This window comes from Choloepus didactylus, chromosome 6, assembly GCF_015220235.1.
Source record: "Choloepus didactylus isolate mChoDid1 chromosome 6, mChoDid1.pri, whole genome shotgun sequence".
Taxonomy (NCBI): Eukaryota; Metazoa; Chordata; class Mammalia; order Pilosa; family Megalonychidae; genus Choloepus; species Choloepus didactylus.
Genome location: NC_051312.1, coordinates 116,416,968 through 116,431,780, shown reverse-complemented (window position 1 = coordinate 116,431,780; position 14,813 = coordinate 116,416,968). Strand labels below are relative to the sequence as shown.

The 14,813-nt window shown below is 36.8% G+C and overlaps 1 protein-coding gene across 2 annotated transcripts in view; it reads right to left on the bottom strand.

The window, feature by feature from the left end:
• ARHGAP42 (Rho GTPase activating protein 42) overlaps nt 1-14,813 on the bottom strand; it is a 301,658-nt gene that overhangs the window by 51,762 nt on the left and 235,083 nt on the right. For both annotated transcript variants that reach the window (XM_037841198.1, XM_037841199.1), the window contains exons 9-12: nt 10,238-10,338; nt 8,345-8,454; nt 6,025-6,103; nt 4,635-4,674 (exon numbers count right to left, since the gene is read on the bottom strand). In XM_037841198.1, the coding sequence (XP_037697126.1) occupies nt 4,635-4,674; nt 6,025-6,103; nt 8,345-8,454; nt 10,238-10,338 (330 nt within the window). The remainder of the gene's footprint in view (nt 1-4,634; nt 4,675-6,024; nt 6,104-8,344; nt 8,455-10,237; nt 10,339-14,813) is intronic.

The window sequence follows — 14,813 nt, the reverse complement described above, 5'->3', positions numbered from 1 at the left end:
CCCTGAAAATAGCTAGTCTCAAGATGGAGGTCTTGGGTCAAAAAAGTTGTGCCAAGAAAGAATGGGCTCAAATGGCATTATGAAGAACCATCACTAAGCTGAGCTTTAACAAAATATTCCCAATGGTATGGGGCTTGAGAAAAAGTTTGGTTCTAATCTCAGTTGAATGACATCTGTTTAATATTGATGATAGATGTTACTATCCTCCAAGTGAATTCTCAAAGTCTTTTAACTTCAAGAAAAGGATACTGTGGCATGTATTACAACCAGAAAACTATCTGTGGATTCAGCATCCTGTAAATGACCAGTGCTTTAGATTTCTACTTGATGCCTGTTCATAAAAGAATTCAAGCTTTCCTTCTCAATTAAATTCTACTAGCCCTATATATGGCATCCATACTTGGAAAATGGTAAGTTAATAGTAACCCACAAAGTAGGGAGACTTTTTCATGTTAGGCTTGTAGAGAAAGTCTCATTACTCTACAGATGCAGTATATTTTGACTCTTCATTCATGGTGCATGTTCTGTATATAGTCACAGGATGCCTTAGGCCCTATTTTAGGACCCCAGATAATTCTCACTCTGTCCACAGCTCTAAGGTTTTTCAGCGAAAGTACACGTTGTTATGAATACTACTAACGGCTGGCATTCAAAACAATTTTTACCTAAATTTTCTAGTTTACCATTCTAAATTTCATCATTATCTTCAGCTCTTCAAAGACACAAATATAATCCAAGTAAAGCTGAGTTTCCAGAGGTGAACAAGAGAATTTTAGGATAGAAGGAATCCATCTGAACTACAGAGGATATAAAGAAGCCTTTCTCAAGGTGGCAAGGAATAGAAGTGCTGGCTTCAAAAAGCAATTCTGAGAGCAGTTACACACTGAAATTGACACAATGTCACTTTTGGCAGGATTCAAATGTCAAATAAAAAAGGGTCATGAGATCTCAAAAACAGGATAAGGTATAGAAAAGTGGAAGAGGGAATGAACATTAAGATATAAGCTGCCCTGAATATAACATGAGGAGCTTGTACGACGTATTTGAGACTAAAGACAGAGGGCAATAATTTCACCACTGGAATATAATTCTGAACTGAAACAAGAAATACAATTCTGGACACATCACTGGGAAGAAAACCGGACCCTGCTCTTTAGTTAATGGCACTGTGTGCTTGGTTGTGGAATACCATGGGGCTTTAGGATATGTCCTACGAGTAATTAAATCATTGTACAAATAGCAGTTGATAAGTCACATGACAAAGAGAAAAGGGGTAAAATTACTGTCTCACATTCCAAGTTTCATTAATTTTAGGCCTTGATATAGTAGGATATTCAAAATTACATGCTTAAAAATAGACAGCCCTCCAGCCAGTGTTAAGAGGACATCATTTTGGGGAAAGGTACTTCACTGACTGTTGGATTGAAGAGTGTCTAGAAAGTCTTGCTCATGCGAGCTGACAGTATCAAGAAGCCTACCCCACAGCTGCCAGAACCTTAGTTCTAGAAGGTGCATTTAGTCCTATGTCTCTGTTAGTCAGGATTTCCTTATTCACATTATTTTTAAAAGAGTGGCTATTCTGTTTGAGTGAACAAATTTGAATCCCCAGGAACGGATTAAACACAAACCAAAACAAGTGTAATTTTGGATAAGCTGGGTTTATAACAATGTAGGAAGACCTTTTGAAATCAAAACCATTATGCAATTTCATGTGTAATCTCTTTAGAATGTTTATAATACTTAAGGGATATTGATCACTGCATTTATAAATTGACTCACTAGATTAGAGAAGTTGTTTGGTGCTTAGGAAGATTGTAATTGTCAAAACTGCAAATTTATCATATTAGAGTTGTTGAGAATCTGAGAGAACAAAATTTTCTACTCTTGTAATTATAATTTGCTATGTCTAAAGAAATGGGATTGATTAGATGTGGAAACGGGAGAATTTACTCTGTCGAGTTTATGAAAAATATTAATCAGAAGTGATTAATTTTATTTTATAAAAATTACATTACAAATGAAAAAAGATCTGCAGGTTGATTAAAAGCAGACTTAAAACAAAAACACAGTTTAAGATAAAATAAAACAAATAAAAATAAAAACTCATAAGGTTTAAACATTTATAGCTTCGAACACTAAACACTAGCACAGCAAAAGCAAAAGTATGTGTAATATTCCTTTCTGTGAAACAAATCTCCCCTTGGACAGTAAGAGCCCACTGCCTCTAACGAGTAAGAACAGCAAACACGGGCACAGCACGCATTCAATGGCAGGCTGGCAGTGAGTGCTACAGTGAAGAGGAGATGCAGCAAGGAGCTCAGAGAACTAGGTAAGAAACAAACTGCAAATTAAAAGCCAGAATGTCAGAAATTACACAAGTATATGTACTCTAAGACAGCTATGTTTCTGGAATACACACCATCTTTTAAATTGCAAACGGTAGTATAGTAATGTTTCAGAAGGCTGCTGACATGGGATAGAATGACGCATCACTGTCTTAAGAGGCAGACACCTCCCATCATAGCACAAGCACCGTTGACAATTTTCTGACTTAAGTTTTTTGGTTACCACAGAAACCCTAGATCAGGGGGTGCGGTCGCGGTTACTGCTTCTGGGGGGAGTGGCGGCCGGTAGCGGAGCCCTCAGCTCTCGGGGCTGCTTAAAGGGTACCGGCAGCGGGGGCTCTTTCCCGGAGGCGAGGGCGAGGCGGAGGACTTGGCCAGGTCCTCGGCGGGAGGCGTGCAAGGTGTGGAGGGCGGCGATAAGGACAAGACACTCTTCATCCAGTAGGAGTATGCGCCAAAGAGATTTATTCAGGGGTGATTACAGGTTATATAGGCTGGTAAGAAGGGCAGGGCTGGAAAAGAGGTGAAGTAGCCTTAAATGGCAATACTGAAGGGAGAGGGGCTAGGATTGGTTCTGAGAGGACGCAGGAGCCGTTGCAGCGGGCGGGAGTTGTTCTGGCCACGGTGCATGCGCGCTGGCGGTAGCAGGAGTTGCCTTGGCACAGGGGAGTGTGCGGGTAAGATAAGGAAGTGAGGAAAGGGCGTTTGGGAGAAAGGCGGTTTCCTCCGGCAAGCCTCCCCTGCCAGTGACATTTTGGGTGAGGAAAAGGGAGCTGCCTTGACCTCGCTCCCCAGGCTCGGGGGGGCTGCAGAGGGCACTAACGCCCGTACCCACTACCCTCCCCAGGGGGTGATATCAGGTCCCCTGGCCCAGGCCTGGTAAGTCGAGGTACAAGCTCAGTCACCCGCAAGGGGGTACACTAATTAAGCATCTAATATATTTTGATTGATTAGACCATGCCACCATTCAGAAGCCCTAGTAAACATAGTAAGTAGGTGTGGTTGTTTTCCCAGAAGGATTTGTCCTTTGGTAGTTAATTTGAATTGTGAAAGAAACATCTTCATACCAGACATGAACAGTGAAACCAATGTTACAAGACACGTTTCAAACTCTGCTCAAATAAAAGCCATACAACTGATTGCTTTTTAGGTAATTGTTTAGAATGAGCATTCTCTTACCTGTTGGTTAATAGTTCTGTGATTAGATAAAAGCAGGCTATGAACAATTTTATAGCAACCATTTTCTTGATTAGCAATAAAGAAAGAACTACAGGAACAAAAAATGAAAATAAATTTTTGAAAATCTCTAATATGGAAATCTTTTTAATCATGTATTTTCATAATTTCTGAAAGTAACCACTAGGAAGCATTTAATTCAGTTAAAATGAAAGGCTTTTTTATACACTCAATATTTATGACTTTCAAATGAGTTCTTTTCCCATGTTTTATTCTTATTCCAATCTAACTTGTATTTAATAGCAATCTAAACAAGTCTATTTCAAAAATAAATAAGGAATCATGAGAAAAAGATGGTGAATTAGATAAAACTTAAAATTGCTTTATAGGACAGACACAAAAACCTAGAAACAAACATACACTAATTTTAAAAGTAGAATACTCTGACTATATAAAATAAATCATAGATTATTATTATACACATGAAATACACACAGGGTACACATGAAAATACCCTAAACTAAACAAAATAAAAAGCAGTGAGAAGATGGCAGATTAGAGAGGACTCAGTGCATGATGGAAAACACATAAAATGTGTTTATAAAAAACAATTTTACATCAAGGATTCATTAGTATGTCACTGAAAACATGTTTTCCCACATATAATAGATACCAAGTGTTATAACAAGGTCCTTATACTTTACATTTTGGGGCACTATCTCCTAAAACCATCACAAAGTATTCACATTTTCAATCTTGCACTTCTGAGAAAACTACAGCAGAAAAATAAGATAAAGCAGTTCTACTGCCATAAAAAAAATTAAACTATCAACTGCCTCAAATCTCTTTCTGGGAAAGGTAGTGCATGTACCTATAAATAAAACACCAAAGAAATAAAAATTAATTTTGGTCACTGTAACTCCAGTAGCCAGTGGTTCGAACATTAGAAACATTTTGTTAGAAGAATTCTAATAAGCTGTTCCATCTAATAAATGGTATGTTGCTAGTTATTTCCCCAGAGTTAATATCTATTTTATAAAATTAATGTCACATAATAGCTTTGTGATAAAAATAGCTACATGACAAAAGTTAACAGTTATTAAAATGACTTACTTTCTTCCTTCTTGCTAATAATGGCAGGCAGGGTATAAATCTAAAAAAGAAAGGGTGTCAATCAATCAGTTATTTGCAGTTAATGACCTAGCACAAAAGGTTAGCAAGCTGATGTCTATACAGTGATACACAAAGAGCGTATTTTGCTTTCAAGGTACTATGATTTCTGCTTCCATAGCACTCTCTCTCCACCCTGTCACCCAGCCTACTTCCTGCAGTGAAGCCAACCCCGTCTCCTAGTCTCCCATCCTTGGTTGACCTGTCTGGTGCAGTTCTACCCCTTTCCTTCTGATGTCTGTGTCCTGTTCTCTCCCCCATATGACTTTGGTACACCTTCTTCAGGAAATATCCCATGGTGGATTTCCCCTGATTGTTCATCCTAAAATTATCTGCTTAGTGTTTTGGTCTCAGTCTGCACAGTCCTAACTTGTACTTGTTGAGATATCACATTGTCCTGTGTATACACTCAAGGTCAGGGCTTCTCAACGATTTGCGGCAAAGAGGCAAGTTTTTGTTCGTCTGTTGTTTAAGTGTGTCACTGACAGTTTTGTAAAAGGAAGTAAAACTGAAATATAAAACATAAAGAATAGATGAAAAGCCTGAATTTTTATCATTAAATTTAACAGATTTACAAAGACTTTGTCTAATTGCTATAATTTTCTAAAGGCTTAATCTAAATTTCCATACTCATCTTACTGTGGACTGGTAATAGAATTAGAGGAAGGACCAGCAGGTGTCCAGGGACCACATTTTCTTTAGCACTGTTGTCGGCACAAGTGCTTTGCCTTCTAAAGGAAGGTTCTCAAGGCTCAGGATGGTGCTTCCTATTTACTCTGTGTGTTGACACTCTACCCCTCTTGTCCAGAGTTCTTCACAAAGTAAACAGTGATCAATGATCTCTTCTCTTTACATAAGCCTCCATAATATTTGTAAGTATATTATCAAATCAATGTCAAAATTACTGTTAGAAAAATGGGAGTAGGGATAGAGAGATGATGTCAAGCCTAAGCAGTTTTATTTAAAACCGATCTAAATTAGAGAATCATTCTGCTCACAATGCACATGCAGGCCTTGCAATGCGTTGGCACTCAATAATTACTTACTGAATAAAATAATCTGTGCAGCCAAATTAATGTTATAAGTAATTTTTTAAAAGTAAGTTTAAGATTTTAAAGCAGTCTGTTAGTACCTGAGAAACAAATTAGAAATTTAGTGTTATGTGCCAATGAGCAAGACAACAATGGGAAAATGGATAACGTCTCCACTCCCTTAACTTGCTACTTTAATATTTTCAATTATGTTACACACACATGAAAAAAATTTCTGATATACTTTATAATTATTAGAACCAACAATAAAAGGTGAATTACAGGATGTGTCATATTCTTACCGGTTCCTTCCCATCCATGGCTTCGAGCCAGAGCTTCCTATTAGCTTCTGAGAAGGCTTGCAATGTGATGATCCCATGCCTAGTCAAAACAAATACTTCTTATAATTTTTATCCTGTAATATATTTAAAATTATATTTTATATTTAAAAAATCACTGTGGATACAATTAAAAAAATGTTTAACTCTATTGATGCAGGTGGTAAAATCATTAGTGTTTTAGGTACAGGATGGTCTGAAAGAGACTAGTTTCAAACTGTTTCTTCTGAAATGCCCAAAAAAAGAAGAAAAAGCTATACTCACAAAAGACCAAAACTATCTAAATATTCCACAAACTGAGAATGGTTAAGTATATGACACCATGTGATACAAACTAGTCACTGAAAACAACTATGATACTTACATAGCGTCAAAGTCTCATGCCACAACTACTTAATTATCAAAGAAACGCAGAAGTCAAAGCTTAAACTTTATCATGATCATGATATTAAAATAAATTCATTTAATAATAATGATCTCCCATGCACTCATTCTGAAATAGTTACTTGAAGATATACTAAACATGAGAGAAAAGAAAGGAAGGGAATTGGAGAAAGAAGGAAGGTAGGAGGGAGGGAAACAATCTAAGAAAAGAAAAAGATATGGAATCCTAGGAACAGTGGAATTAACCTAGTCACAGAGCATGCAGCCTAAAAATGAGAAATTAGAGGGCTATGCAAAGAGGAACACTGAGAAGAAAGTTTCATCATAAATACTGTATGACTGAAAACTTGGAACAACTTTAAAGTATAATAAAGGCATTTCTCTCTTTTCTTCTGTAAACAAGAAAACAGGTCATTAAAATGACAGGAAGAGGGAAACTGTAAATAAACAATGGAATAATGTGATCTTGGAAGATTTAAGCCAGTGCAACAATACAAATGGTAAAATTAATGACAATACTTCTGACTGTTTACCATGTGCCAGGCACTATGTCATAACTATATTTCCTACATTATCCCATTTACTTATTTGACAATGTGCCCCAAGTTTATATAACCAAAGTGTTAAAATAAGACAAGAAAAAGTACACATTAACATGTTGGTATTTGCCTATGTAGACATTCCAAAAGTCTTTACCTTATTAAAATAAGGAGCTTTCAGTATATATATAAGATATAAGATTGATATATGAAAAAGAAATCAATAGCCTTACTATACAGCAGTCTCAACCATCTAGAAAAAGATATTCTAATAATGGAAAGGATCCTATTCAAAATCACAATAAAAAGAAAGAATAAACCTCTAAAGCAACTCTAGTCAAAAATCCAAGAGGATATTTTTTAGGTGGGGGTTGGAGGGGGTGGAGAACTTAATAAGCAGATCCCAAAACCTGTAAGAACAAATTTTGGTTGCCAAAATAACAAACACAATTTTGAAGAAGCACAGGAATGGTGACCCAGCCCTATACTAGACAGTATGAAGCTACTGCGTACGTAAGCCATAGTATATAAGGTGGTATATAACAGTATACGCAGTATGCAACAGAACACACCGTACAGAAGTTCACATAGGCATTTGTGCACACATACACCTGATAAGCTAGAGTATTCAGAAGAGTATGGTAGCAATGCCGGAGGAGAAAAAGTGAACATGGAACCCAACACAGTGCAGGAAGCATGACTGCTTTTATTTTATTCCATTTGTACTGACACAATAAGGGTGTAGACTTAAATTATCCTACTGGATTATAAACTCAAATACACAACATTTATGTCTCTTGCAAAAATCCTATGGCTAAGAAGACTGCCCAGAACAGGGCTTTGCATACAGTAGGACACTTAAAAACACTACACTGAACCTTAGCTGGCTAAAGGAAGATTCTGGCATTCCCAGCTGTGACTGACTATTCCCTAGAGCTTCAAAAGCCTATCAAAAGTCTGACCCTCAAAGTCATGAAAAAGGCTATCAAGTTCCTTCATTGTGATGGGGACCTCAATTTCACTGTAAGCGCTTTCCCCTAATACAATCATTTTTATTGATTTTCCAAATTCTTCTTTAAATGATGCGACTTTTTCTGGCATTCTGTGTCTGATGAGATCTTAGAAAACATCATGCAATAAACATTTGTTGAATAAAGACTTGGAAGAAAGAAATAAACATGCAAATTACGTTTTTAAACAAGACTGAAAAACAAGCACTTATATATGCTGTTTCATATTTGTATCTAAGATAGAAATAAATTATATTAAATTATATAATATAAATGTATACTATAAATTTATATTGTATTATAAACATAAATTTATATTAAAAAATATAAACTAAAAAGAAGGGCTCAAACCTTTCAACTACTTCTATGTCAAAGCAGAATCGTTTGTCAATTGAATCTGTCTTTCGCCGGATACAAGATTTTAATTTAAACATTTCTGGTGAGCTAGTAACAAGGCCATTCTGAAACAAGAAGGGCAAAAAATTATTAACATGTTGACAAAATGAATTAGAATATAATATACACACAATCTAAAATTGCTGGATTAGCTTATGAATAGAGTTCATAATCATCCCAAAGTCCTATAAATGCAAAAAATTTTTCATAACATTAGCTGCCCTGATATACCAAACCATTTACTGATAAATTTATCAAATATACATACTTTCTTCAAAGAATTTTATGACATGCCTTTGTTTAGTACCCTTCTACATGCTTGCTTACGGTAAATTATACTACAACGAACACTCTCATAAGACTTTATTTTTAGACAGGTGTGCAATTAGAATTACTGAAATGTCACTTTTGGATATACAGAATGCTAATTAGGATATAACATTAAATAAAAATTCCCTTGATTGCTAAAAGATTATTAGTGTATGGGTGTACGTGTGTGCGTATTAGAGCATTTTAATATTAAAGGATAGCTGGCTCAAAGTCTCAAGAGTGCTTCCCAAATAAAAACGTTCTAATGTATGCTTGCTGTAATGCTACAGGAGGTGGTAACCACCTGCTACTCTGCATTCTTTGGACAGGATCCAAGATAGGCCCAATTCATAGGAATTCTCTTCTATAACTATGAATAGATTTTAAGACAACCATTTTACCCAATGTCAGTACCTGGTTAATTTTATCTTTGGTTGCAAATTTCAGAGAATCATTAAAAAACCTTGGCTTGATCTACTTACAGTATTAGCTCACTGACTGTCACCTAAGCTGACTTTCTGGCAATATCTTTTATTATGAACCCTAGCCTAGAAACCAGGTTTGTTTATAGCACTTAATAGCTTCTCGTGGTGTTAGCAATCTAAGGTTTCTTTTTCTCTGGTATGTTTGCCTTTATTTGGTGTCTTTCTGTTTGAATTATTAGTCTCTAATGAATGCCCATGCACAATAGGTTTTAGCTCATGTATTTGATCAAGTGTCTAAGTTAGATCAACATTTACCTCTGCCATGATCTATGCCAAAAGTTAGCTGGGTGAGTCACTTACTTTGTACAGTTTTTATTTCCAAATCTGTTAAAAGAAGGCTGGATTAAATAAAGTTTAGGATAATTCCCAGCTCTAAGATTCTTAGAGATGGCTCTAATTATCTAATATCTTAAGTTCCATCATTTGCCATATTCCTATCTTGACACACAAAAAGATTATATACTACACGCAATAGAGGTTGGTCTCTGCAGCACTTCCTCAAATAAAGTACACAGTGTTCCATACTGTTCACTAGCCATGTGAGACATACAGTGGCCAATTTAATTTTGGAGTAAATGAGCATTGATGAGTCTCTTCTGAGAAACCATGTTGGCGAGCATTTCAGTAAACAGCACCCAGCACCTGAGAAAAGGAAGTGGTCTGCAGGGATAAATGCAGCCGCCCACAGAGGCCACCTGGAGGGAAATGCAGAATCCTTGGGTCTGGTCCAGCACCGACAGTTCCCTCCTAGGCTGCTAGCCAACCAACAGCACAGGAAAAGCAACATCTGTGGTGTGAGATGACGCTCCAGAACTCTACCGAAGGAGCCACAGGCCAACATTTAACTCAACCAGTCACAGGCGACTTATGGCCAAGTTAAAGGAAAACCCTGGTCACTCTTTTTTAAGTCATTATGGTCAGTCAAGTGAGAGGAGACAGTTTTGATATTTCAGTTAATAAAAACTGTGTGCATTTTATTAAAAAAGCAAGCAGACATGATTTTTTGTTTTACTTCTATTACTTAAATCTGTAAAAGTTTAAAAAACCTACTCACCATTTTCCCACTGGATTTCATTTCCGAAACACTCATTGTAAATGTTTTACTTCCCTTATCATATGTACAATAATGTTTAATCCATGTAAAACCAAGTGGTCCTAGAGTAAGAAACAAAACCTTTCAGTTTGTACTAATAGATGATTTGTATCTAAGTTTGTACATTTTCAATGCTAAGATACACAACTAATTGAGTATCTCCATATACCATGCAAGTTTAGACCATTTACTGTGAGCAAGGGAGGCCATTACAGAGGGGGAGTGATGTAGCATAAAGGGTGTCTCAGAATCAAACAACCTGGCTTTACACTTTGTAAATACAAGTTACTTAGATCTGACCTTCAGTTATTCCACCTGTGAAAGTTATATACTAACATTTGATAGAGGAGGGAAAATGAGAAATAATATATGTTCAATGTCTAGAATAGAAGTAGCAATAGTAGCTTTTCTCCTTCTCTGCTCCACTCCAGAGCAAAGCCTTCCAGATATTCAGGCCCAAAAATCCGGAGTTTACCTTGACTCATGTCTTTCTCTCTCACCTCCCAATCAATCCATCACCAAATTCTGATGGCTCTACAAGGTACGGCCAGAATCCAATCACTTCTCATCACCTGCACTGCTACCACCCTGGTTTAAGCCTGGGTTATTCTAACTGGTCTACCCTAGACTCCTATATTCAACAATGCCAAAAATTTTAATCACTGCCTGATTACAAGTTAGGTCATTTTGCTTTGTTTAAAACCCTCGAGTGGCTTCCCAGCCCACTCTAGCTAAAAATTGAAAAGCCTGTAGTAATCCACAAGGCCCTACATGACCTGACCTGTCATTAGCCTTCTCACCTCACATCCTACTGCTCTCTGTCTCGCTCGCTCCATTCAAGCAACCTGGGTCCCCTCATTGGTCCCTGAACACACTGACTGACCGCACTCCTATCTCTAGGCATTTGCACTTGCCACTCCATCAGCCTAAACTGCTCTCCCTCCAGATAACTTCATGACTTGCACTCTCATCTGCTTCTGGTCTTTTCTTAAATGTCACCTTTATAGTCAGGACATTCCTGGGGAGACATCTCACATCTCAACACCTCTTACCTTGGTATTTCTTATATTTCCTTCATTCTTTCCTTTCTTCTCAGAAGTTATCACTGTCTAAAATATGGTAAACCTTACTAATTTATCCTGTTTACTGTCAGTCTCTATCACTAGACACTAATATTCCATGACAGCAGAAATATATGATGTTTTGCTGATAGGCATATTCTTACTCATTAGATCAGGGTCTGATATATAGTTGACCCACAATAAATACTGAAAAAATGAATCACTGATCTTGCTCTTATAGTTTACTGATCTTGGAGTTATTTCCTCTTACCACTAATCTGAAAAAAATTAATTCAAATTATTCCTTAGAGTGAAAATAATTGCCACTTTTTATATTTAAAGAAATTTGAATAGGTACAATGTTCCTTTTCTCTCTTTTTGCCCAGTCTGCATGCTATTGTCTATTATTCTCCCTAAGGAATTTGATGTTGCTACAGTAGTGGATAGGGATGCATCGTTAGTTCAGTTTATCCATGTTCAAGGTGGAAGACCTTCAGTGCTACCACAGGAAAGCCAATATCGTGCATTCAGATGCCGCAGTGGGTTGAAAATGAAGCTTGTTTTCTATATAGCTTCTCCATCAAGGGTGCCAGGCAGGGGCTCAGTGCCTCAGTGCCTGGATTATTTGAACAACAGTGACATACAATATTATTGGTGGCTAGATTTCTGAACCATATGTTTGAAAGCAAGGAAATGAAATAGTAAAATGCACCATTAGAGAAAAATATTTCATGATCCATTTGAATTTTTTTCCTTTAGTAACTGTGCCCTTGGTGTCAAGTTTAACTTTAATACTTAAGTCACTTCAGATTTTAAAAGTACAGGGTGTAGCCATCTACTCTGAAATCACAGAGGATTATTACAATTAACTTCAATTCCGTTTTGGGACCATTCCACACTATAATACTTAACAACACATGTTGATAATTTTGCTACATGTGGTAAAAAAATATTTAAAAGCTTAGAGCTACTCAGTGTAAAATGACTGCATGGAATTCCTCATAGCGACTGTACTACTTAGGAAGTGATTTATGAAGCAATATTAGTTATAATTTTTAAATAAAGCTGCTACAATGTTTTGATGACATTTTAGACCTAAGACTTTTTTCTTCTAAGAATTTTGCCTTCATCTTAAGTTCAGAACCTCAACCATTTCATCTTCAAGTTTACTGTACACACATGCTGCTTTCTTTATAGTTGCCTGGCATTAGGCCAGGGCAGATGTTCTTATTCAAGCAATTCTTAAGTCCCTAAAAAAGTCTGGGGAAATAAAAATGTATTACAGCTGTAAAGTTGCAAAATAAAAGAGATTTCATTATCTTACCAGAATCATGTGAGGTTGCTGAGATTAGAGGGGTAGAAGGCAATTAACAGTAGGTGGACACCTACTAAGTTGAGACTTTTTAATCTAAGAGCCTTTTAAGTCAGATGTTATAAACCTGCATTTTATATGTAAGAAAATTGAGCCTAAAAGCCACAGATGGCACTAGATTCTTCATGAATACAGCATGTAATTGGAGTTGTTTATTTAGAGGAATGATATTCTCAGGGTTCTTTTGGGAACTGACATAAATGTAAAGTGAACAGAATGAGCACAGTATTATTATTTTTTAACATCACCACTAATACTATAGACATTTTACATACATTATCTCTGGTTCTTTCAACATTATTGGGACATAGGTGTACCTATCCTCCTTTTATAAATGAAGAGCCTGTGCTCAGAGAATTGTTTGCCCAGAGACACCAAGTTTACAAGTGGCAGGCATTGAATTCCAATTCAATTCTGTTTGACTCTGGAATCCATAAGCTTCTTAGTTCAAATGAAGTCTCTTAGAAGACTAGTTAAAGCCTGGAGCTGGTTAACATAAACACCATATATCCCAATAAAGTGGGGATCTCTGTCCAACCTACAATGATCTGCTACTACTCCATCACATTCATTTCCATTTACATCACTAGATTTACAGCCCTGATATTTACAACCATCGCTGGATGCTTACTGCCTTCAACTACAGAATGAACATCCTGAAGACATATTCTTTATCTCATTTCTGTTCACCACAAAACTTATTCATCCAGCGATAGCAAGTGCACAATCAATATATCTTAGTGAAATGATTAGATTTGCTTATTATAAATGCCTCCAAAATGCAAAGTTGAAAGGGAAGTTGAATATTTGTCCCTCACATAAAACCACATACAAAAAATTTCAAAAGCATATATATTCATTCATTTTCGTATTTAAATCCCTAGGCAATGGGAAGGGATGAAGGGTGAGAAAGGACAGGAGGGAGGGATCACTATGGGGCATAAGAAAACTTTGGGAGGTGAGGGATACATTCATTATGTTGTCTTGGCTTCATGGGTGTATACCATGGTGAAACATCAAATTGTACAGTTTAAATATGTGCACTCCATTGTAACTAAATTATACCTCAATAAAGCTGTAAAAATAATATAGAGAAATACAGAGCAGAACTAGCTAGAACTTGCGGGGGGAAGGCAATATCAAAAGAAAGATAGAGGGGATGTCCAACTGTGACAGTCTCTAATGACATGCTCTGGCTAAGAGGCCATCACTGGGGGCAGGGGTGTATAACCAAATAAGCATTGAGAAGGATGTTCTGGAAGCTCTGTAGAGGACAGGATGGCGTGGGGACAAGCCTAGAGGCTGAGATAACAGTCAGGAGGCACAGCAAAGGTCTGCTCTAGGCTAAGACACTGGAGATGGAGGGAAGGTACGGATTCAAAGGATACCAAGAAAACAGAAAGGACAGACTTGGCCCCATGCTAGAGAGACCCCAGAGCTAAGGATTTATCTCGTTTTCTAGCCTAAAACATAGGTAATACCACTAAGAGAGGAAGGAAACCTGGGAGGAAAGGCCAGGACCACAAAGGGCTTTATGGTTAGTTCAGACTGAGTCAGAGGCAAAGTCAGGTATCTTAGAATAAAAGATACCAACATCAGGTGAGTGCAAAAAACATTGCACTAAGCCCATGCAGATCCTGATTTGTTAAGGGCCTTGTTCCAAAAGCGCGCTTACAGATTGACTGCCCTAAATGTCCAACAGCTGGGGAATAGATAAGCAAGCCATGACACCTCCAATAAATGGACCATCAAGTTATGATTAAGAATTAACTATCTGAAGATTACATACAAAAAAAAATTGCTAGATACTACAGAGCATTTTTGTTTAGAACAAAATATTGTATGCATACAAGGATTTCAGCAACTGTGTAACACTTGGAAAAGAACTCAGAAATAAAATATTGTTTTCACAACGAATAAAATATTGTTTTGACAATGAATAAAAAATCCTTAGACAAGAGACTAGACATCCTCTATACTTGCATGTTTAAACAGCAAATTTTCCGGTTTAGCAAAATCACATCCTTTATACATGTAAGATGTGAAGTGTTCCCAATTTACACCTACATGAAGGCTCTCAAACTTGAAATAATTATTCAAAACT